Raw genomic sequence first — 26,042 nt, 5'->3', positions numbered from 1 at the left:
GGTGGGACTGACTTGGTGAAATGACAGATCGCTGTTCATACATTGTATGAACTGACGATCAGGAATTTCTCCCCCTGACAGGACCGGGAGCTGTGTGTTTACACATACAGCTCCTGGGTTCTCGCTCTGTAACGAGCGATCGTGGGTGCCCGGCTGTGACCGCGACCGCCGGGCACGCAAGTCGGGACCAGGGGCGAGTGGGGGGCGTGCGCGCACCCCTATTGGCTGCATAGTGAGATGACGTATAGCTACATGATCTCGCGCAGCAGAGCCAACCTGCCACCGCATAACTGGTCAGCAAGCATAACTGGTCAGCAAGTAGTTAAGCAGTCTATTGATTGGCCCAATTGTGTAACAAAGAAGCATAGCCTTAAACCAGGGGTCCCAAATGTCCCCGATTTCGAGGGACTGTCCCTGATTTGGAGCAATGTCCCTCTTTCCTCCTCATTTGTCCCTCATTTTGGTCTGATCTATATAGTTGTACAGTAAAACCTTGGTTTGAGAGTAACTTGGTTTGAGATGTTTTGCAAGACAAGCACATTTTTTTTATACATTTTGCCTTGGTATACAAGCGATGTCTTGATATAAGAGTAGCGTCATGTCACAACTGGGTATAAAAAAGAACACAGGCGCCTCTAAGTTTAGCAATATGGTTACATTTAATGAAGGTACAACATTTAGCAACTTATTTCTACACTTAGAGGCGCCTCTCTTCTCTTTTATACTCTGTAAAAAAAATGCTTTGATATACAAGTGCTTTGGATTTCAAGCATGTTTCTGGAACAAATTCTGCTCGCAATCCAGGGTTTTACTGCATATAAAATGCACTTATCTATCAAAAAGTGTTTCCCAGTGCTAATCCTTTCATCTGATTTCTAAATTGCTGCATTTGTAAATTTAAAAAGCCAATAAAAGAAACAGAAGAGGTAAAAAAAAGCCCTTGTGGGTTTAACTAACTTTTAATTTTTGGTTAATTCTCCTTTCAGGGGGTGTGGCAGGGGGCGTGTACATACTTTTGCTAGTAGGTGTCCCTCATTCCCATTTCAAAAAGTTGGGAGGTATGTTAAAGTGGTTCCAAAGTCTAAACATTTTTTACTTTTTCGTCGTTTATGATCATGTGACTGCAGTGATTGGCTGATCACATGATCAGAAAGGTCCCAATCACAAGCAGCTATCTGGAATTTTCTATTTGGCACCAGTAACTGTGTCAGGAGTGCACAGGGCATGTTTAGGCATTCATTTTGGCCCCTCACCCTCCCTTATACTTACCTGAGCCCTCATTCGATCCATCGCTGTGCCCAGTGCCGATCCTGACCTCCCTGGGGCCCTAAGCAAAATGACATGGCACATTAAAAATGAGAAGCGGGGGGCGCTGATGACAGTGACATGTCACATTAAAGAAAGTTGAGAACCGGGGGGAGGGGGTGTTCTGCTGTCGAAAATGACATCTTACATTAAATTGAGAAGCGGGGGATGGTGACTTCTTACCTCTTCTCCCATGCAGCCAGCGAGTTGAGAAGCAGGGTGAGGGGGCGAAAATGACTTCTCACCAGGCAGGGCCTCTAGTAATTTGGGGGGCCCTTCGCAGCTTTGCGGTGCCCTAAGCGACTTGCATAGTGAGCCTATAGGGCGGATCAGCCCTGGCTGTGCCCATCTGCAGTTCTTCTCTCCCCTCACCTCCGGGTCTCGCTGGCTTTGCTGGGGCACCGGGAGCCATTGGCTCCCAGTGCTGTCGATCAAAGCCAGCAGTGGGTGGAGCCGAGTCCCATAGCTCCCAACTGTCCCTGATTTGGAGCAATGTCCCTCTGACCCTCATTCCTCCTCATTTGTCCCTCATTTTGGTCTGATCTATATAGTTCTATATAAAATGCACTTTTTATCTATCAAAAAGTTTTTTCCAGTGCTAAACCTTTCATATGATTTCTAAATTTCTACATTTGTAAATTCCAAAAGACAATATAAAGGAATAGAAGTGGTAAAAAATAGCACTTGTGGGTTTAACCAATCTTGTTTTGTTGTACAATTCTCCTTTAAGGGGGAGTGGCAAGGGGTGTGTCTTATGCCTGCATATTTTTGCTGACAGGTGTCCCTCATTCCCATCTCAGAATGTTGGGAGGTATGCGAGTCCCACTGTCTATGTCAATAGAGGCATTGGGAGCAAGCATGGAAAGCTGCTTCCAGTGGGGGCCCTGGACAGAGAGGAGGGGCCAACAGCACCAGCGGGGGGACCTGAAAAGAGAAGGTTTGGGGCCACTCAGTGCAATTTAGTTGCACAGAGCAGGTGAGCATAGAGAAGTTTGTTATTAATGTAGCGCCTGGGTGCTTTATAGTACCGGTGCTAGTTAAATTTAGAGGGAGATCAGAGTGTAGTTAGACTCTGATCCAACTTGTTATGTGCAAAACAGGGTCTCTGTCTCAGCTGGGCTGTGCTGCAGGCTATTCTGTTGCGCTGGGGTGTTCTTCCAACCCCGGTGCTGCAGGTGGCAGCAGTGGAGTCAAGGTTTGGGTACTTTTTCCCACCAGCCAATCATGAGGGTTTGGCCTTGCTGTGCTTGCTGGGGAGGGGTATTATGAGGCAGACGCCATTGGTTCTGGGTCTTCTTCTTCGAGTGTGGCACCTTCATGGTGACCGCGTCACGGCGCCCCAGCATTATGGCCTACCTGACCGGGGCGTGCGTCCCGCGCGGTGTTCCTGGTTCCGGGGCTATGTTGGCCCGGAGCATCTGAACAGCGACGGGGACCCAGTGAGTGACTGGGTTCCCACCTTTGAGGATCCCAAGCGGTATTGCTGTTTGGTGGGGAGTCCATTTGAGGAGCGCCATTGAGAGGCTGGTGGTCCAAAAGGATTTCGACAACCCACCAGGGATCAAGGTAGCCGGACACCGAGGGATTGATCACCTGTCAGTCGGTACCTGGGCAACAAGTTGAAGGAGATCCAGGCGTAATTCATCTAAGGAGGGATATCTCCGTGATTACAATCCAGAGGGCCTGTGGCAGAGGTATCTTTTTTGAAGTTCACCAAGGAGGGTCTGTGGCAGGGACTTTATCCTACAAATGTTCGAGTGATACTCCGGCTGCCAGGTCAGTGAGAGGGGCCTGTCCGGGTACAGTAATCCCACTCACATAGGAGTGGCACAGAAAGTGTGAAGCCTCGTACACATGACCGAGGAACTCGACGGGCGAAACACATAATTTTCCTCGTCGAGTTCCTTGTTAGGCTGTCGAAGAATTCGACAAGGCAAGTTTCTTCATTCCCGTCGAGGAAATAGAGAACTTGCTCTCTTTTTGGCTCGTCGAGTTTCTCAACAGTTTCCTCAACGAAAACACACGACCGGTTTCCTCGGAAAAAAAAATATCTCCCAGCAAACTTTTGTTGAATTATATTCCTTAAAAGCCACAAAAGCTATAAACCCATTATGTGTGGATCAAATGCCTTTTCAAACCCAAAGATAAAAAATTCTGTCAAGAGCTGAACCCCCCAGCCCCCCTCCCTTAAACACTTACCTGAGCCCTCTCTCGATCCAGCGCTGTTCCCATCTGCATCAGCTGTTCCCCCCTCTCTTCCGTCTCACAGGAAACTCGACAGCAGGGGGAGGCATTGGCTCCCTCTGCTGTCAGTCAATGCCTGTGAGGAAGAATCGGGGGGGGGGGGGCGTGGCCGAGCTGTGCTGTGTGTGTAACGGCCGCATACAGCCCAGCTCAGGAGTGCGCTCAGAACACTTCTAGATTGTAAGCTCTAACGAGCAGGGCCCTCTGATCCCTCCTGTATTGAATTGTATTGTGACTGTACTGTCTTCCCTGATGTAAAGTGCTGCGCAAACTGTTGGCGCTATATAAATCCTGTATAATAATAATAATAATAACAGTGCCCCCATAGATACAGCACCTCCTCACCAGATGTTAAATGCTCTCTGAATTCTCCAGTACTTAGATTTGGAACCTGCAAGATTCACCTTGAACCCAAGGTAGCAGTGAACCCCAACCTCACCCCTATTCCGCAGATCATGTGGGAAATCAGGTTGCTCAGGGCTGAATTATGGGGTGCCTTATGGGCTTGTCAGTGGTGCCACACTGCATCCTATATTTTTGTAAAGAGTCATGCCTTTCCATGGTGCAAGCGGGCTGGCAGAGGACTCTGATGTGAACGTGGGGGGGGGGGGGGGACTGAGGACTCTGATATTAATCGAAAGACTGAGAACTATGATGAGAATGGGGGGACTTAGGACTCTGATGTAAAAGGGGGGGTGAGAACTCTTCTTTAAAGGGAGGGACTGATGTGAAAGGGGGGACTTATGACTCTGATGTAAAAGAGGGGGGGCTAAAGACTCTTCTTTAAATGGAGGGACTGAGAACACTGATGTGAAGGGGGGAGGGGGTTAGCACTTTGATGTAAAAGGGGGGGTTGAGGACTCTGATGTACGAATGGGGGGACTGAGGACTTTGATATAAATGGAGGGACTGGGAACTCTGATGTGAAAGAGAGGGGGGACTTAGCACTTTGATGTAAAAGGGGGTGGGTGAGAACTCTGATGTAAAAGGGTGGAGACTGAGAAGTCTGATGTAGAAGAAGGGGGCTAAAGATCTTGATGTAAATGTGGGGAGCTGCGTATTCTGATGCGAAGGGGGGTGGGGGGCTTGGGACTCTGATATAAAGGGAGGAACTGAGAACTCTGATGCGAAAGGGAGGGACTTAGGTAAAAGTATGGGGGGTGAATGAGAACACTGATGTGAAAGTGAGGACTCTCACATAAAGGGAGGGACTGAGAACTATGATGTGAAGGGGGAATTAGCACTTTGATGTAAAAGGGGGGGCTGAGAAGTCTGATGTAGAAGAAAAGAAATGAGGATTTGGTTGTAAAAGTGGGGGGAATGGGGAGCTGAGTATTTTTATGTGAAGAGGGGGGGCTGTGGACTCTGATATAAAGGGAGGAATTGAGAACTCTGATGTGGAAGGGGCGACTTAGATGTAAAGGGGGAGGGGCTGAAACTCTGATGTGAAAAGGGGGGACTTAGCACTTTGATGTAAGGGGGGGGAGCTAAAAATTCTGAGGTGAAAGTGAAGGGCTGAGAAGTCTGATGTAGAAGAAGGGGACTGAGGACTTTGTTGTAAAAATGTAAAAGGGGAAGGAGGGAGCTGTAGCCACCCCCTATTTAGGTGTCCAGCCCCTTTTCGGACACCGCGTGCCTGAATTACAGCGGCGGAGATGATTTTTTTGAAGCACCTAATTAGAGCCATAGGCTCTAATAGGCTTAACAAAAAGGTGGACTTGGCGTGCAGAGCATTGAGCTCGCAGTTCACCCAGGTGTGTTAGAAAAGCAAATAAATACTTGCTTTTCCAACACTGAACCACCTCTCCGCCAATCAGGAGGCGCGGGTCTAATACCCATCACCTGAAGGCACAGGTGATCCCATTGGACGGCTAGCAGAAGGCAAGAAGAGACGCATGGAGGAAACAGGAGACGTCGCCTGACCTGCGCTAGCCGTCCCACAGCGGCTGCATTTGCTGGGCACAGTTGGCTGCATATGATGGGCACAGATGGCTGCATTTGCTAGGCACAGTTGGCTGCATTTGCTGGGCACATTTGGCTGCATATGATTGGCACAGTTGGCTGCATATGATGGGCACAGATGGTGGCATTTGCTGGGCACAGTTGGCTGCATTTGCTGGGCCCGTTTGGCTGCATATGATGGGCACAGATGGCTACATTTGCTGGGCCCGTTTGGCTGCATATGGTGGGCACAGATGGCTACATTTTCTGGGCACGTTTGGCTGCATATGATGGGCACAGATGGCTACATTTGCTGGGCACTGTTGGCTGCATATTATGGGCACAGTTAGCTGCATATGATGGGCACAGTTGGCTGCATATGATAGGCACAGATGGCTGCATTTTCTGGGCACGTTTGGCTGCATATGATGGGCACAGATGACTACATTTGCTGGGCACTGTTGGCTGCATATGATGGGCACAGTTGGTTGCATATGATAGGCACAGATGGCTGCATTTGCTGGGCACTGTTGGCTGCATATGATGGGCACAGATGGCTGCATATGATGGGCACAGATGGCTGCGTTTGCTGGGCACAGTTGGCTGCATTTGGTGTTTTGTTTCAGTATTTTTCAGAATGTTCAGTTCGCTTGCGCCCCCAAAACTTTTGAGCACCACTTGCCACTACTTAGGACTCTTATATAAGGGGAGGGACTGAGAACGCTGATTTGAAAGGGAGGGACTTCGCACTTTGATGTATAGGGAGGGGCTGAGAGCTCTGATGTGAAAGGGAGGGGCTGAGAGCTCTGATGAGAAAGGGAGGAACTGAGAAGTTTGATGTAGAAGACGGGGACTTTGTAAAAGTGTGTGTGGGGGGGGGGGGGGTTAGCTGATAATTCTGATGTGAAGACGGGGGGTGGGGGGCTTAGGACTCTGATATGAAACGGAGGGACTTAGGACTTTGATGTATAAGTGGGGGCTGAGGACTCTGATGTGAAAGGGGGGGGGGGGCTGGGAAGTCTGATGTAGAAGAAGGGTACTGAGGACTTTAATGTAAAAAAGAGAGAGACGGGGGGGGGGGACTGAGGACTCTAATATGAAACGGAGCGACTTAGGACTTTGATGTAAAAGGGGGGGCTGCGGACTCTGATGTGAAAAGGTGGCTTCTGATATGACACAATGACCCAATTTTAGAATGGGGTGCCTTGAGATTTTGCACTTTTAAAGGGTTCTGTGAGTAAAGAAACACAATGAAGTTGATTTACTAAAACTGAAGAGTGTAAAAACTGGTGCAGCTCTCCATAGAAACCAATCAGCTTCCAGGTTACTGTATATTGTCAATGCTTAATAGAACAAACTGATTGGCCACCATGCAGAGCTGCACCTGATTTTTCATCTGTTATAGTAAATCCCAAAAGTCTTAGAGAATAATGAGTCTTATATTGTAGGTGGGTGTGCTGACAATGATGGTTTTCTACATGAAATGTATCTGATGTTGGCCACGTGTTATAATAGATTTTCAACTGTCATTTTTAGAATACAAATGATACATAATAATATAAATGAGGAACAATCACACACACACACATTATACACATTAAAAAAAACACAAATAAAAAATCTGTGCCCTAAATATGATCAAAAATGGATCCAACCTAAGAAATATTTCACTGTAAAGTTTTGGCTCTGATAGTCTTCTGACGGGTGGAATATGTTGTGGTTCCATCAGAGACAGCATAGCAAGTCCTACGTGTCATCCCAACCAGCACAGATCCAACACACAAAGGGTTAACACCCTCATCCCAACATAGTGGGCGGGGCCATGCCAATCATTCCTTTATCTTTTATCCTGCAGCCTCAATGGGAACAAATATGAACATTTACTTCACTTTTTAAATGATTTGCTCCAAAAAATATATATATTTTTGTTTTTTTCACAAGAAAACCTAGACGTGTCTTAATTTGATTGCAGCAAGAATGGAAGAATCCGATAGAAATCCATGCAGCCTGAATTTATTTAAATATTGATATTGTTCACTTACTGTACATCTTGTACTTGTTCAGGTCTGTAGACACTGGGGGTGAAAATTCCCCAAAATAGACAAGTGGAGCATTGGAACCTAAATGTAATCTAAACCCAGGAATGAAAACTAATAGTATTACAACTAACTGCTCCTTAGATGTGGTGGCTGCATTACTTTTCTCTTTTCTTTTACATTTTATTTTATTCTGGGAATCCTACCATTAAATCACTTCTGGTCTTATGGTAACAACCGTACTGAGCAGCATTTTCACCCTAGGACAGAGAATGTGTTAGGACTACATAAAATGGCATTAGGACTACATAACCCCTCCCTCTCCTTTCCATAACATTTTTTTTCCCTCGTTTTGCAGTGAGAGTCACAGAGATAGCATAGCAGGGAACAATGCTAACTGATAAAAGTCCAGAGGCAGAGAGTACATAAAGTTATCATCTCACAAGCTTTCTTGTTGGATCAACAGTCTTTTTATATTTTTTTAATTTTTGCATTTTCTAAACAGATATAATTAAATAATTTAAATGTATTAATATATATATATATTATAATGATTAAAAAGAGAATATATATATATATATATATATATATATATATATATATATATATATATATATATATATATTTTTTTTTTTTTTTTTTTTTTCTCTCTTTTTATTCGTTATAATATATATCTTTTCATTTTATATATATATATATATATATATATATATATATATATATATATATATATATATAAAAATGTAAATATATATATTATAATAATTAAAAAGAGAATATATATATATATATATATATATATATATATATATATATATATATATATATATATATATATATATATATATATATATATATATAAAATGAAAAGATATATATTATAACGAATAAAAAGAGAAAAAAATATATATATCAATATATATTAAAAGTGAAAATAGATATATTATAATGATTAAAAAGAGAATATATATATATATATTCTCTTTTTAATCATTATAATATATATATATATATATATATATATATATATATATATATATATATATATAAAAATGTAAATATATATATTATAATAATTAAAAAGAGAATATATATATATATATATATATATATATAAAATGAAAAGATATATATTATAACGAATAAAAAGAGAAAAAAAAATATATATAAATATATATTAAAAGTGAAAATAGATATATTATAATGATTAAAAAGAGAATATATATATATATATATATATATATATATATAATGAAAAAATATATATTATAACGATTAAAAAGAGAAAATATATGTATATATATATATATATATATATATATATATATATATATAATGAAAATATATATATTATAATGATTAAAAAGAGAATATATATATTATAATGATTAAAAGGAGAATATATATATATATATATATATATATATATATATATATATGTATGTATATAAAATGAAAAAAATATATATTATAACGATAAAAAAGAGAAAATATATATATATATATATATATATATTAAAAGTGAAAATAGATATATTATAATGATTAAAAAGAGAATATATATTTATATATATATATATAAAATGAAAATATATATATTATAATGATTAAAAAGAGAATATATATATATATATATATATATATATATATATATATATATATATATATATATATATATATAAAATGAAAAAATATATATTATAACGATTAAAAATCTCGCCACCTTCCTCCGGTAAATGGTTAAGTCTGAAGTGGAAAAAAAAAATAAAAAATAACGATTAAAAAGAGAAAAAAAAAATATATATATATATATCAATGTATATTAAAAGTGAAAATAGATATATTATAATGATTAAAAAGAGAAAATATATATATATATATATATATATATATATATATATATATAAATATATATATAAAAAATATATTTTTTTTAATAAAAAAATATATGATTTAAATATATGCATATTCCCCCTGTGCCTGCGTGGGTTTCCTCTCACACTCCAAAGACATGCTGGTAGGTTATTTGGCTTGTGTCTAATTTGGCCCTAGTATGTGTACGTATGAAAGTGAGTTTGGGACCTTAGATTGTAAGCTCCTTGGGAGCAAGGACTGATGTGAAAATACAATATATATGAAAAGCACTGTGTAAATTGATGGTGCTTTTAAGTACCTGTAAAAAATGTATTATATCTATCTATCTATCTATCTATATATATATATATATATATTAGTAATATTATACATGAGTTATATTGCGCCAACAGTTTATGCAGCGCTTTACAGTATAAAAAAGAAAGACAGTACAGTACAGTTAACATACAATAAAATACAAGAGGGCCCTGCTCATAAGAGCTTACAATCTAATAGGGTGGAGATTGTGGTGCAAAAATTTTATAACTGGGGGGGGTGAGCTGATGGAAGTGATAAAAAAAATAAAAATGTTGAAAGAATGATAGGCTTTCCTGAAGAGGTGAAAATAAGATAATAAAAAATAAGATATTAAAAAAATATTATAAAATAATAAAAAAAAAAATCTGTGGTAGTTTAACAGATGACAATAAGAGCAAATAAAAAGTAAGGAAAAAATAAGAATTAATAAGAAAAAAATAAAATAATTTATAACAAAAATGTACATTTACATACACGTTAAAGTTCTAAAAGAGGAAATATCAGTTTTTGTAAAATGAACAAAAAACGCAAATATTAGATTTTAACATAGGGAGCATGCTGGAACTTGTAGTTTCACATCAGCCGGAGAATTATCACAATGAAAATCTTATTTAGCACAATAGGGCATGCAAAAGAATGCCTTCCTCTGGATCAACTGTGGGTATGGAGTTGGGTGTATGGGATTGTATTGTGTTTTTTATTTTGTTTGTTTATTTATTAAATTTTTTTGTGGTTGAACTGGATAGACTTGTGTCTTTTTTCAACCTAACTATGTAACTATGTAAGTAAGCAGCATTAAAAAAAAGTGATGTGGCTAAATGCTCAGAGGAGCATGCTTGGACTTGTAGTGCCCTTACGGGAACTATTAACCTAAAATCTGACAAAGGGTGTGTTAGATATTGTAAATCCAGCAGGTTATAGTCAATTCAGGACTTGTAGTTCCACATCAGCCAGAGAATTATCACAATGGAAATCTAATTTAGTACAATAGGGCATGCAGAAAATTCTTAGTAAGCAGCATTAAAAAAGTGATGTGGCTAAATGCACAGATGAGCATGCTTGGACTTGTAGTGCCCTTACGGGAACTATTAACCTAAAATCTGACAAAGGGTATGTTAGATATTTTAGATCCAGTAAATTATAGTCAATTCAGGACTTTTAGGAGAATAGCAAGGTGAGAACAATGGTGAGCCTTCTGGGTGGACCTTCTAAGGTCTAGATGGACCTTCTAAGGTCCACCACCTGGAAGGTTCCATCCAGCGCCCTCTCCACCTGCATGCCACCAGTAGACACATCAGCATCTTCTGATTGGTTCTGGAAAGGCATTCTGCCCCAAAAAAAAGAAATCCAGCTTTTCTTTTTTAAAACCAACTACTGTCCACGTCCTCAAAGAGAATGGAACTAATTTAACAACAGTGCATTCGTCACCACCTCTCCTTTGTTGCCAAAAGTGGTGGGGCAGGCAAGAGAAGGGAGTAGCTCATGACCTGCTCACTGTTAGATCCCACTCCTCATTGGTCTACGGTTTATTGATGACACTCTACAGAGGGAACCTCCTGCTGTATAAGAGGGGAGGACCAGGCATTATTATTTTAGCATCAAGGCTGCAGGTTTCTGCTAAGAAGGAGACATTGAAATCAACACTGTATGCCAGCAAACTATAGGAGTTAATACCACCCAGCCCTGTACACAAGGAGTCTGCATGACTAAACACTAGCCATGCTCAGCTTTGTGGATTTACGGAGTTTGTTGCTGCTTGCAGTAACCTTATGCCTAGTAACATGTCAAGGTCAGTGTTTATTATACATTTTCTTTTTTTTATTCTCTTTTTTTATTGCGCAAACTTGCGCTTGGTCCTGTCTCAGTATGCATGGTGTTTCTTTCTTCTTCCTTTTTTTTCTCCCCTAATAGCTTCATTCTGCTCCTTGCACTTAATGGTTAATTGCAAACACTAACCAGATGTTTTCTGTAACCAGTCATCATGGCAAGAAGCCAAGAATGCACTTTAAATCATTTTCATGCTCTAAGCTTGGGTAGGCTTTTTTTTTTTTTCAATCAGGAATAAAAGTTTGCTCTGGATAGTCATTTTCTAACGTGGCTTTTAAGTTATTCTTGAAAAAAGTTTTAAGGATGGAAAAAGACAAAAGTTTTTTTTGGCACATCTGGGAGACAAGGGCGTTGTGCAGTATTGTCTAGGCATTTGCAGCTGTATGATGCACGCCATCTTGTGGCTGTTTTGTGTTAGTGCAGGGGACCTCAAACCAGCAGGGATACAACTAGAAATACATGCTTTCCAAAGTTTTTTTTTCCCCAAGTACCAGAAGGCATTAATTACTTGAGAAATTATTTAGTCTGGGATTCTGTAAGGAGAGTTAGAAAATATGTTAGGGATATTTGGGGTAAAGGTTTGAGTTAACCGATTATATAGCCTGTAGGGTTGATTTAATACAATTGGAGAGTGTAAAATCTGGTGAAGCCCTGCATAGAAACCAATCATCTTTCAGGTTTTATTGTCAAAGATTAATTGAACAAGCTGAAGTTAGAAGCTGATTGGCTACCATGCACAGCTGCACCCGATTTTGCACACTCCAGTCTTAGTAAATTATCCTCTGTATGTAAAAAGAAGTTTAAACAGATATGAGAAGTAGAGCAGAGCTGACATGCATCATTCTAAAGCTATTCAAGACAACAAGAGTGCAGATAAAACTTACAACTCCCACCACTTACAAAGCTGGCCAACAAATTCTTGACTTATGACGGTTATGCTAGAGGTGCAATTTTTTTTTTGGCCAATTTTGAGGTTTTTCCATCAGCTCCCAACCACAGCGATCTCCCACCCACTCTTTTTTTGTATTAGCTTCCCAGTTTTAAACAATTAAACAATCAATCATAGCATGGAAATTATATATTTTTTTTAACATTTGGCCAATTGAAACTGACAAGGAAACCCTTCAACAAGTGTAAAACCTGTGATGAGGTTCCAAAATTGGCAACAAAGTTACCAAGGACATGGAAATCTGGAATGTGATTTCTTAGGACACAAGAATTTAAGAATTTTTAGATGAGGAATGCATTCCAGCAGAATTTCCTATATATATATTGTTTTTTTGATTTTATATATATATATATATTGTTTTTTTTAATGATATATATATATATATATATATATATATATATATATATATATATATATATATATATATATATATATATATATATATATACATATATATATTTATATTTTAAAGAAATATATATATATATATATATATATATATATATAAAATATATATATATATATATATATATATATATATATATATATATATATATATATATATATATATATATATTTATTTAATTAAAAAAAAAAATATATATATATATATATATATATTTCTTTTATATATATATTTCTTTAAAATATATATATATATATTTATATATAAAATTAAATATATATATATATATATATATATATATATATATATATATATATATATATATATATATATATATATATATATATATATATATATATATATATATTTATTTATTTATTTAAAAATATATATATATATATATATATATATATATATATAAAAAATTAAAAAAACAATATATATATATATATAAAATTAAAAAAACAATATATATATATATATATATATATATATATATATATTGTTTTTTTAAATTTTATATATATATATATATATATATATATATATATATATATATATATATATATATATATTGTTTTTTAAATTTTATATATATATATATATATATATATATTGTTTTTTTATTATATATATATATATATATGAAAGAGGTGCCATTAGAAATGTATAAGCTGCTAGACCACTAGAATGGCCCCCCTGGCTCTTTTCCAGCACATGTTCCAATTTCTCCTGCCAGAAATTTGAAGCCAGAGCATGCTTGGACCTTTAGTTCTCCAGCAGCTTGGGGGCCAAGGGTTGTCAAAGCTTTAAACAGGCACAGAAAGGGTGAATGAACATGACTTCAGAATTTTCCCACAGCTGCCTCTAGGCATCCTCATGTACAGACCGGTTCCCTAAGGAATGCAGTTACATGTTAGAGAAATTGACGGTTGCTCCCTCTGGTGGACATTTCAAGATAATGCAGATCATTGGAAAATACACCAATTTTTAGACATATATGGAGAGAGAAATTCAGCCAGGCAAAAGTAGTTTGATGTGTATTTGAGATGTAAGCTTACATATAAAGTCTGTGACAGTCACTGGAAAAAACAGTAGGCATCAGGTATCTAAGCCTCAAAAATTATATTATATACATTTTTTTGTATGTGCCTTTTTTTAATTCAATGTATTACTAATACCTTAACCTTGCATAGGATAGATAAAAACATGAGTTATTAATTTGAGATTAAAGGAAAATTTCAAACAGATGCTCATTAAATACACACCAAGAAATGTTTTTTTTTTTTTTTTTTTTAACTTTTGAATTAAAAACAAGCTAAATGTTTTCTCCTCGTCTACAAAATAACCTGTCCTCCTTTTTATTCTTATCAGTTAACAAAAAGCTAATAAGATTTTTAATTAATAGTGCAAAGGGGAGTGCTGTAACTCTAACCCAAGATGGCCAATCCTAGGTCAGTTCTCAGCAGCCTAGAGCATGTGGGCAAATGGAATCTGATTTCTGATTGGTTACTGTGAGTTAGTGAATACCACCACCACTTTTTTCCCCATATTATTAAAACCAGTAAGTGTTCTGTAGCAAGGTGAAGGGGTCAGCTGTCAGTGGCCTTTATAACTATAAATGGCTATCACTATATCATATATGTACTAATTATATCATGATCAATAAAAAAAAACGATTTAATTTTATTATATTTTATAACTGAATATAATTACATTTTATAATTTAAGGTGTATATATATTTATTATATATTTTATAATTTAATAACACATTTTAACAATTTTTTATTTTAATAATTTTTTTTTTTTTTTACATTTAGGACAGTGATATATAAGCTGTAGTAAATAAAAAAAGAAAAATAATTAAGTGAATATAATATCATTTAAATTGTTTTTATTACATTATGTTTTAATATTTTTATATATGCTGTAGTAAACAGAAAAATAATAATAATTAAGTGAATATATTATCATTTAAATAGTTTTTATTACATTATGTTTTAATATTTTTTATATAAGCTGTAGTAAACAGAAAAATAATAATAATTAAGTGAATATATTATCATTTAAATTGTTTTTATTACATTATGTTTTAATATTTTTATATAAGCTGTAGTAAACAGAAAAATAATAATAATTAAGTGAATATATTATCATTTAAATTGTTTTATTACATTATGTTTTAATATTTGTATATAAGCTGTAGTAAACAGAAAAATAATAATAATTAAGTGAATATATTATCATTTAAATAGTTTTTTATTACATTATGTTTTAATATTTTTATGTAAGCTGTATTAAACAGAAAAATAATAATAATTAAGTGAATATATTATCATTTAAATTGTTTTTATTACATTATGTTTTAATATTTTTATATAAGCTGTAGTAAACAGAAAAATAATAATAAATAAGTGAATATATTATCATTTAAATAGATTTTATTACATTATGTTTTAATATTTTTTTCTTTCTTTTTTTTTTTTTTTTCCTCTCCTTCTCTGTGTTTCTCCTGAACAGAGGTCAGTATAATATTTATTATTTTTTTCCCTGTTCTTCACTCCTTGTATATTTGCTTAGATAAATAATAAGTCTATTTGATACCTTAATAGAGTTTGCTTGTATGGATGACCTTCATTTTGGCTTTTCTGAGCCCACCCAGACTTCCTGAGTGGGCAGGTTTTACCGGTGGGCTCACCCTCATATAGGGGGGCAAACATGGCACAGTGCAATGATCCCAGTGACAGATCTGGGGATAGAGCTAAAATTCTCACCACTGGATTTAAAAGCAAGTGGACTTTGCACTTTATTTCAACAACTTTAAAAAACTTTGTACCATTGGTCGGATCTAACCAGGTGCGGATACAAAGTTGGACAATCCAATGGATATTCATTACTCCAGCTTGGGCACCTTGACTTTGCCTGACAAAAAATTTACCTTTGGATTTATAGAGACGATAGGTTTGCTACTGACCTCTTCTTTTTTGCCATGGAAGTAGTTGGTCGGCACTTAAAATGTAAGAAAGAAAAACGTCTTGGCATAAAAATGTTGTTAAGATTAATAATTATTAATCGTTTTTAATTAATTTATTATTATAATTTTGAAGTGTTATTAAGACTTTTGCTAAGACTGATGTGATGCCTTTACTTATTTTCTTTTTTTTCTCTCTTTTCGCTTTCTTTTTTACTTCTAGAACGAAAGGGTAAGCATTTTCTGTGTGTTTTTACCTCTGTGATTTAAGTTCAGATCAGTTATTTAAGACAATATAATGGAATGTTACAGGCGTTTTGGATGAGTTGTGGTCATAAGGGAGGGAGGAGGGGGGTTGGGAATGTATTTGCCTGGGGTGACAGGTGTTGTGCAGGTCCAGGCAGCTCCAGATATGGATCCTGAGGCTACTAGGAGGCAGGTGACTCTACTTCATAGATGTCCATCAACAATCAATTTGGACTTGCTAACTTAAAACAAGACTGCAGTGGATGAAATAGGGTGGCTGCCAATGTTGACTTCCTTTTGTAAATGCTAGCTGCCTGGCTGTCTCTGGGTTCAATGTTTTCTAAGCCACTGACCCTGAACAAGCATGCATCAAATACAGTCAAAAGAAATGCAGAAGCCTATGGGGTTGATTTACTGAAGGCAAATGTGCTGTTGACTATGCAAGAGTCTTTACTCTTAACTAAAGCTGGTCATACAATTTCCTTTAGCTTTAACTTCAGCGATGTGGTGCAAGGGCCTGCCTGATTGCATTCAAATTGAAAAGTGCTTAGGTTTGCCCTTATACTATATGGTTTTGGTCAGAGCTTTTTTTTCTCAGAAAATAGGTGCAGGAACTCAACCACGAACCTGTTCGGATTTCAAAAACAGTAGAAGGGTCTTAAAGGGGCATTAAATACCAGGATTGCATTACATAAAGAGTGCAGAGTTCAGGGGGGGGTTACACACAGAGTGCAGAGCTGTCACTTGTAAACACAGAAACCAGACTTCTGTGTTTACAAGTGATTGTGGTGAGCAGGCACCAAAGGGTCTGAGCCAGAGGTGGTGGAACTGAGTTCCCCCAAGTTCCCCCTGAAAAAAAACCCTGGTTTTGGTAAACCTAAAGGAAAGTTGTACAAGAAAATCATATAATGTATTGTTAGCCTTCATGCATGCTCAGTTCCATCACCCAATCATGTGCAAGCAAAAATTAAAAATGACATTGTGAATTTTCATCTCCTCCACTAAGCTAAGGGAAAATTCCTTTTAAAAGTGAATGCTGCCTTGCAAAGGGAACAGCCTATTTGCCTTTAGTAAATCAACCCAATTGCCTGTATACGTGCGTGTTCCAGGTCAAAGTTATGAGGCTGTTGGAAAGCATAGCAGCCAGGCAGCTAGCATTTTCAGAAGGAGGACAGAACCCAAATTTCTCTAAGCAGGTTTCCTTTCTTATTGTTGTTTTGTTAGTTATTGCTTACTGTAGTAAAGTATATCATAGAAAGGCTTAAGGTTCCAATAACATGAGTCTTGATGCTATCAAATGAGGTTAAATTTCGATATGCTATTGATTCACAACCAACTACTTATAAATGTATAAAAATGTAAAATATAGGATTACTTTAATTTGTGTGTGTGTGTATATATATATATATATATATATATATATATATATATATATATATATATATATATATATATATATAAAATCTACATGCAGGACTGCTTAAATTTAAACTCAACACAAGACTTGACCATGTGTTTGGATGGCCCTTTAAACATAGTAATCTGGTACAGTAGGCCACGTGCAGTCAATGATGTCACAGTGTTGGGGTTTAGCTACACATGAGATTTTTATTTGCTTAGCAGCATGAAATTAACCCCTTTCAGAAAACTTTCTCTTCTGCCAACCTTACCATGAGTCTCATTATCCTTCTACTCTTCCAATAAAAATTCCATGTGTAGTTTGGCCCTTTAAATAACTGTTCGCCAGGACAGTGTGACGCCTCCTGGAGGTTACAAGTACCCATAGATCCGTCTATTAATGCTTGCTTGTGCCTGTATTTCATCAACCAATAGATAGACACTAAAGATGGGCTTCACATGAGGTTTTCAGCTTCTTAGTGTCACAAGATTATAAATATCTTGAAATTTTCCATAGCTAAACCTCATCCAAAGAGGTTAGCGCCATGTTAATACGGAATTAAAAATCTTGGGGCCAGCCTATAGGTAGCATGCCATCATCGGACCTCATCCAGTCTTGTGTTGTTAGCTTGGTTTAAATTAAGCAGTTCATGGTGGCAATTCCTATAGTCCTATTCAATTATGGAAAAAGTTTGGTAGAAAGTGTATTAACTCAAAACAACCAATCAAAAACCATATTGTACTGTTTCAAATGTACACTCATTGAATTGAGTTGGTTGCTGAGGGCGAATGCATTTGACTCATCAGCACAGTTAGGCCCCGTACACACGTCCGAGGAACTCGACGGGCAAAACTCATCGTTTGCTCGTCGAGTTCTGTGTGAAGCCGCCGAGGATCTCGGCGAGCCAACTTTCCTCATTGAACAACGAGGAAATAGAGAACATGTTCTCTATTTGGCTCGACGAGGAACTCGTCGGCTTCCTCGGCCGAAAGTGTACACACGCCGGGTTTCTCGGCAGAATTCAGCTCCGATCGAGTTTCTGGCTGAACTCTGCCGAGAAACTCGGTCGTGTGTACGGGGCCTTACTTACACTTTATGCCTTTGAATGAACCCAATGGTGCGTTGACCCATCTTGGGTTTTGCAGGTAGATACAGATGTTTGATGACGATGTGGACAATTGAAATGTACAAAAGCAAGTTGGATGTGTGCTTTGTAATGTGTAAAATCTGCGGTTTATGGGCAGGGATGGCAGACCTGTGTCTGGCCAAGACTTGCGCTTCTTAGCCAGTAGTATGTGGACCTCGAGGGCACCTACCGATAGCCCAAGGGGGTTATAAGCTTATTGAACAGTTTATAAAGTTATATTTGTTATAGAAATAATTGTAGTACTGTATCTGGTTTTGGTGATTCAAAACTGAGTAAGTGGGTTTGGAAAGTTTGCATGTAAGGGGTTTCTGACAATACCTTGGGCATTGAAGGGTAGAGGGCAACGTACACACCCTAGTTGGTGATTATCTGTTATAAATAGACACATAAAGTGATTACAAAGAGAAACTCAGATCTAGGCGGGTGTGGCAGTTCTGTGTTATGTCAGAGTTGTGTACGCCTACTAAGCATTTCCTTATCTGCAGGGTCCAAGAGGATATAAGGGCCCACAAGGAGAACAGGTGAGGAGAAATAATGTCTCTATAATGTGAATGCTCTACATTAGAAAGTAATTGTAATGCAAATATTGAATGTTTGGGAGATTTATATTCTTATTTTTACTATTTATGTGTTTCTTTTTTTCTTTTTTTTTACAAAAATGATCTCCAGCGATATACTGTAAATAAATAGTAGAGAGCAACAAAAAAGACAAAGGAGGAAAGAGACAGTGACCTTCTTGTAATATATGAATACAATTAAGATAATTATAAGCGTGTTTGTTATTTTTTTTATTATTTAGCAATTTTTATGGCAGATGCAAATTATATATATATATATATATATAGAGATATATATCTATATATATCTATCTATATATATATATATATATATATATATATATATATATATATATATATATATATATATATATATATATATATATATATATATATATTTATATTTATATTTATATATTATATATATTATTTTATATATATATATATATATATATATATATATTTATATATATTTTTTGCAATATTTATTTGCTGCTGTAGCAAGAAGGGCAATAGAAATATTATGTAAATGATAGCTATCCACTATCAAAAAGACTGGCAATGGATCCTCAACATTTGAAGGTGTTCTATTTGAACTTTTTTTGGAAGCTATAAGGAAAAATAATCCTAAAAATTGGCGGATGTTGAGTTGGAGGATCTACACATTGTTACCAAAAATGCTGGATACATTTTATACATATAGAAACCCAACATTTAATACATTTGGGAAATCACGTGCAAAGCCATTTAGAGGAAAAGCTGTCTTTGCTGCCTAAAATAACTAATCTAATTGTTATGTGATACAAACAGTTATAATTGGAGAGATGAGGATCTCTTCTTCAAACAGTGTTAGGGATGTTGCTCACAGGACACATGGCAGGCAAAGGGAGTTGCCCAAAAGCCCCCTAAAAAAGCCAATAAGATTGCAGGTTTCACGTGGTCCAATGACACATAACTGCTGCAAGCTGATCTCTGATTGGTTGATATGTACAAAGCTGATAGTGGCAATTGTATATTATTAAATACACTCAAGTCATGCTCTATAAATTGATTGTTTTAATCTGAAATTTTAAGGGACCCCCAGGAAGAGATGGTGTAGATGGAATACCCGGCCCACCAGGCCCCCCTGGACCCCCTGGACTCGGTGGAGTAAGTCTAAGAAAACTTTTAACTTTACACTTATCAGTGAACACTACAATATGGAGACTAACAATCATGCTCACATTACTGACAGAAAATTATTGCCAATTTCCAATTGCTGTCACAATTTCTGCAATATTGTGCCTTTGTTCCTTTGGAGTCATATCACCTGGTAATCCTGTCATCAGGGATCCAAGCCCATAATGGTCTGGAAACCATCACATGGTGTTCTTTCCTTGAGTACAAAGAAAACAGAGTCACACCCATTAGTGATATTTTAAATACCTTTTAGTTAATTTTTTTTATGGAGATTTGCGGTGCTGTGTTGGTTGATCCCTGTAAACAAAAAAGTCAACTGGGAAATCACATCACACACAAAGTGGATGAGGGTACAGAATCCAACCACCAAAAAGGAAGGGCCTCAAACCCTGCCCCCCTCTGAAGCACAGGGGTCCTGATGGGAAAAGCCACTCTAGTCCTCCTGGACGAAATCAGGCGGACTCCTGTCCTTACTAACCTGCCAAAGCTGGTGCACCATTTGCTAGCTGAGGGCTATCCCAAAAAGAGATCCATGAAAACCACAGACCCTCCCTCCTATATCAGGGTAGGCCTAGATAAGCCTGCAGCTATCGTCTTTTGTAGAGTGAAAAAAACAAACAAGTGCGCAGTGTAAATTCTTGTGCAATAAATAGTGAATCGTGCAAAAGGAATAAAAAGTTCCAAGCACAATACACATGGCAGATCTTTCAACCAATATAAAAAATACTCTAGGATAGCCAAAAGGCCTGCCCAAGAAACATTGTGCACTAAAAGCAGAAGTGACATGATTTAGTGCCAATTAATCTTAGTAGGGTCCAAAAACCCATGGTGTTTTTCAGGCGCCCCTAGGATACCCCCCCCCAGTGGGCACATCACTGGGAACTCCTTGTCCTCCCCATCCCTACAAAAAGGCATTAGCACCAAGAGAGACTGCTCATCATGGGAACACAGAGATTAGTCAGAAATTGACCTGGATTAGATCCCTTCCTTAGTCTCTTCAAAACTAAGGCCTCATGTACACTGCTGCTGGTAGATGGACGTTTAGGAGCAGTTGGGCATTTTTTTCAACGGCTCCTGAACTTTCCTCTATGTTACCTTATCAGTACACAGGGTCATTTATATTCATTTCTAGGCAGTTGAGTTTAGAGGCTTTTTCTGGAACCCCAAAAAATGCATTCAGAAGCTGTGTTTAGAGGCATTTCAAGCAGCAAACGTGGCTAAACGCATTTAGCAGCGTTTCGTTTACAGACGTTTTTCATTTTTAGACGCAGCTAAACGCAGCATGTAAACGCGGCTAAACGGTCATTTTTTAGACGACGGTTTCTAGCTGTCAACAAAAATCATTCAGGAGAGGTTGAACAACGTCCCGTGTACATGAAGCCTTATATTAAAGTTTGTCTGGAGTTTGGCCCTAATGATTCTACCTTTGAAATAATTGTATATATTTTTTTTCTCTTTTCAGAATTTTGCTGCTCAATATGATCCTTCCAAATCTGCAGAACCCGGAGCACAGGTAAAGAAATGTCTTTTGAGTTGGTAGTCTTTTTATGTAAGAGAGTTTCCCTCATCAGCACCCAACAGAGCAGTCAATTGCATTGGCTTACTAAATATTTGTGTGTTGGTTTAACCTAGCTTTTCTCAAATGTTTTGCCTCAGAGAAACCCTTGAAATTATTTTCAGTTCCTGGGGAACCCTTGCTAAACCAATTCATTGATGGTCATTTTCTAATGACATTGATAGCCAGTGTCAAAAATTCCCACTTACAGTGGTGCTTACACAGCCAAAAAGAGCACCAAGTGGCTGGTTTAACCAATGCTAACATCAGATGAGTCTACTGTCAATTCATATAGTCTCATTATCAATTTGTAACCATTCTTTTTGTTTCATGTATCTCCCCTTAGTGATTTGTACAGTAGTGTCCATCTCGAATTGGTCATAAAAACCATAGTAAAGGTTCCAACTCTCACAAATAAGTTGACCTCTAAAAAAGACAGCCACCAGATTCAGCCAATCAGGATCAAACATAGACACATGTGAAATGAAGGCCACTGTCTACTGATGTGGCCAGTTCAGAAGAATGGTATGGGTGGGTGACTGTTGGGCCACCTCACATTTACCATTTAACGCAGAACCTCTTTGGGGGTGGGTGGTCTTTTGTGTGTTTTCTCCAACAATGGGACATCTGCATTCCCCTCCTTGGTCTGTTCCTGCTGATAAAATCTACTAGTGGTCTTTTTTCAGGCCCAGCACCCGGCTTTGTTCCCAGTATCCTTCAGATACTGGGAATAAGCCCATCAGATACCGGGAATAAGCCCTTTAGATACCGGGAATAAGCCCTTCAGATCCCGGGAATAAGCCACATGCAGTCTACACAAAATAAAAAACTGCTAGGAGAAAGAGGAATCATTTTTTGGGCAGGAGAGACTTTGCATGACTCTTCTGCCAAAATACTCTGCCTCCTAGCAGTTTAATATTTTTGAACTTTTTTTTAACTTTAGTTCATTTAAATATATTTGTCAATAGCTACACTTAGATCCACTTTGTGTGCACACAAAAAAAATGCCTTTGCAGAGCCAGATATCACCCTGTTAAAAGTAACAGTGATATAGTCACTGTACTGTACATAGCCTGTGCAGAAAATAGAACAGTGTATGGGCAGGAGACCTTCATGGCATCAGCAATCTGCTGATCGTGGGATCAATGCTTTTCAGGCTCTTAAAACAAAAGAAAATACATGCACTGGTGTTTACTGGTGCAGCTGTCTTGCTTATATCACCATACTGTAGAAGACTGCTTTTCACATAGGTGACCTTAGACCCTGAACAGTTTTGAGCCAAGAAGTTACTATTGAAAATGTAATCCAAATGCCTTAATGATGTCTCATCTAGCACAATAACAATGCAATTGTGTTTATGTTTCTTTAATTATTATCTACATCATTTTTTATAGGGCATCATGGGACCAAGAGGACCTCCAGGAGCCCCTGGATCTCCCGTAAGTATATTGCCTGGAGTGGAGTCACAAGAATTGCAAAAATTAAGCTTAATGTGACAATTGTTTGTGATGGAGTTTAGGAATTGAGGTGCCATAGTGCCAGAATTAGGGACAATAGGACATAATAATTGTGTGTGGCATGGCGGTTTATGAGGAGCGCGTCAAAGTTGATAATATTTTGAGATTAATAAAGACTTGTGGCCCATTGATCAGGATAATGAGAACTTGAATAGTGAATCTTGTGACTCTAGAATTATGCATGGAATGGCTACAGATAAAAAATTTAATATATGGGTCAGAGATTTAGAAGTGCTGTGACTGTGATTTGTGGATTATGTGTCACCAATGTTAGGTTTGTTATAGTGAGGTGTCATGTGGGTCAGGGTGATGTGGCAGTAGGGCCATGTGACATCAGCCTTTGGAGTGATATGACGCTAGAATTAGAAATGGCGTGACACTGGAGTTAAGAGTGATGACACTAAGGTTGGGAGCCATGTGACACTAGGGTTAGGAGTCATGTGACACTAGGGTTAGGAGTCATGTGACACTAGAGTTAGGAGTCATGTGACACTAGGGTTAAGAGTCATGTGACACTAGGGTTGGAAGTCATGTGACACTAGGGTTGGGAGTCATGTGACACTAGGGTTTGAAGTCATGTGACACTAGGGTTAGGAGTCATGTGACACTAGGGTTAGGAGGGATGTAACACTAGGGTTAGGAGTGATGTGACATTAAGGTTAGGTGTGATTTTACACTAGGGTTAGAAGTCAAGTGACACTTGTGTTAGGAGTAATATGGCACTATGGGTAGGAGTGATGTGGTATAGTGGTTAGAAGTAATGGAATTTGGGATGATGCAATACTGTGGTCAAGGGTGATGTGGCACTGGAATTAGAGTTGATGTGTCACTTGACTCAAAAGTGAAGTGGCATACGGGCTAAGAGTGATGTGGTACTGAAGTAAGAGATATTGTTTAATACTGGGTTAGAGGTGATGTGACACCACCATCAGGGGTGATGTGACATTATAGTTAGGAGTATTGTGGCAATACATTTATAAATTATGTAGCACTGGTACTGGGTTTAGGGGCAATGTCCTTCTAGAATTAGGGGTAATGTGATGTTGTAATTAAGGATGGTGAGATGCTAAAGCAAGGGTTTTTTGGTTTTGGGATTAGGAGTGATTGTATTCTAGATTTAGGGATGATGTGGCACTGGGGGCTAGAGTGCAATGGGGTTTCAGTTGAAGTGACACTAAAGCTATAAATAATGTGAACTGGGACATGACGTGGCATTTGGATTGGGGATATTATAGCAGAGGGTCAAGAGTGATCTGGCAGTTGGGTTGAGAGTGGTGGGACACTTGGAATAAGGATGACGTGGCAGTGAATTAGGACAGATATTGCATTGCAATGAACTGTAGGACCCAGAGGTTAGGAGTGGGATGATGTGGCAGTAGAGTGCTGTTGCACTTGCAATTGCAGTGATGTTGTATTTGGGTTAGGAGTGATGTGGCACTGAAGCTAGGGATGATGTGGCATTTGGAAAAGGATACTATGGTTCTGGGTAGAAAATGACATGGAATTGGGTGTGAAACTAATGTGCACTGAGGTGTGGCATGACATGGCACTGGGGCATTGGATTTTGGAATGATGTGGATGTAGGATTAAGAATGGTGTGGCGCTAGGCTCTGGAATGGCATGGTACTGGAATGTCGAATGATGTGGGTATGAGGTTTGGAATGATGTGGTACTGAAGTTTGGAATGATGTGGTACTGAAGTTTGGAATGATGTGGTACTGAAGTTTGGAATGGTGTGGCACTTGGTGCAAAGATGATATGACACTGGGATTTGTGGTATTGGGATTTGAAAGGGTGTGGCAATGAGGTTTGGAATTATATAGCCCTGGGAAATCAAGATGTTTTTTTAAATGCCCTAAAGGCAACTTGACTAATACTCAATTTACTACTTGAATACTGTGTGATATAACCCTTAGATTATACAGTGAGGGTGGACACTGTAATAACAAATCTAGGGAAAGTGATTTATTTTATCAACATTGTGTATAACTATAACTTTGTTTTACATTTGTAGGGCTCTCAAGGTTTCCAAGGTCTTCCCGGTGAAAACGGTGAACCCGGTCAAACTGTAAGTGCCCAGCTTAATTTATAATCCTAATAAATAATATTTTATTTAAATACTGTAAGTTTGCATTATTAATTATATTACTTTATATCTTATAGGGCCCTCTAGGATCCAGAGGACCAACTGGTCCCCCAGGCAAACAAGGTGAAGATGTAAGTAATTAAGACCATTTCATACATCACGCACCTTTTAATGGAACACCATATGCCTTTTACATTACCAACTCACAAAATACATTTTCTGTGCAATATTACTGGATGTCACCAGAAATGAGAGTAATGGAAAAGTGTTTGTTTTGTCCATCGCATTAGTCAGATATCAGATGCATTGTGTAACCTATGGTATAAAATGAAAGCTGTTATTTAATTAGTGACTATGGACATCAACTCTTATTTTATTTTCTCAAATAAGAAAACCTGAGGCCCCAATGCTGTAACATTAAATGACATCCAGCTAACAGAATTCTGCAAGCATCTATCATACAATTGTAAAATAATATATGTCATCTAATTCTGATTGCCACAG

General features: G+C 37.5%; 1 protein-coding gene across 2 annotated transcripts in view; it reads left to right on the top strand.

Moving 5' to 3' along the window:
• Positions 1–11,278: 11,278 nt before the first annotated feature.
• COL1A2 (collagen type I alpha 2 chain) overlaps positions 11,279–26,042 on the top strand; it is a 53,605-nt gene continuing 38,841 nt past the window's right edge. For both annotated transcript variants that reach the window (XM_040352321.1, XM_040352319.1), the window contains exons 1-8: positions 11,279–11,487; positions 16,074–16,084; positions 19,130–19,165; positions 20,276–20,350; positions 21,843–21,893; positions 23,330–23,374; positions 25,467–25,520; positions 25,616–25,669. In XM_040352321.1, the coding sequence (XP_040208255.1) occupies positions 11,418–11,487; positions 16,074–16,084; positions 19,130–19,165; positions 20,276–20,350; positions 21,843–21,893; positions 23,330–23,374; positions 25,467–25,520; positions 25,616–25,669 (396 nt within the window). In that variant the 5' untranslated portion in view covers positions 11,279–11,417. The remainder of the gene's footprint in view (positions 11,488–16,073; positions 16,085–19,129; positions 19,166–20,275; positions 20,351–21,842; positions 21,894–23,329; positions 23,375–25,466; positions 25,521–25,615; positions 25,670–26,042) is intronic.

Source organism: Rana temporaria, chromosome 5 (genome assembly GCF_905171775.1).
Source record: "Rana temporaria chromosome 5, aRanTem1.1, whole genome shotgun sequence".
Classification (NCBI taxonomy): domain Eukaryota; kingdom Metazoa; phylum Chordata; class Amphibia; order Anura; family Ranidae; genus Rana; species Rana temporaria.
Note: the sequence above shows the minus strand (reverse complement) of the source record. Positions and strands in the feature narration are given on the sequence as shown.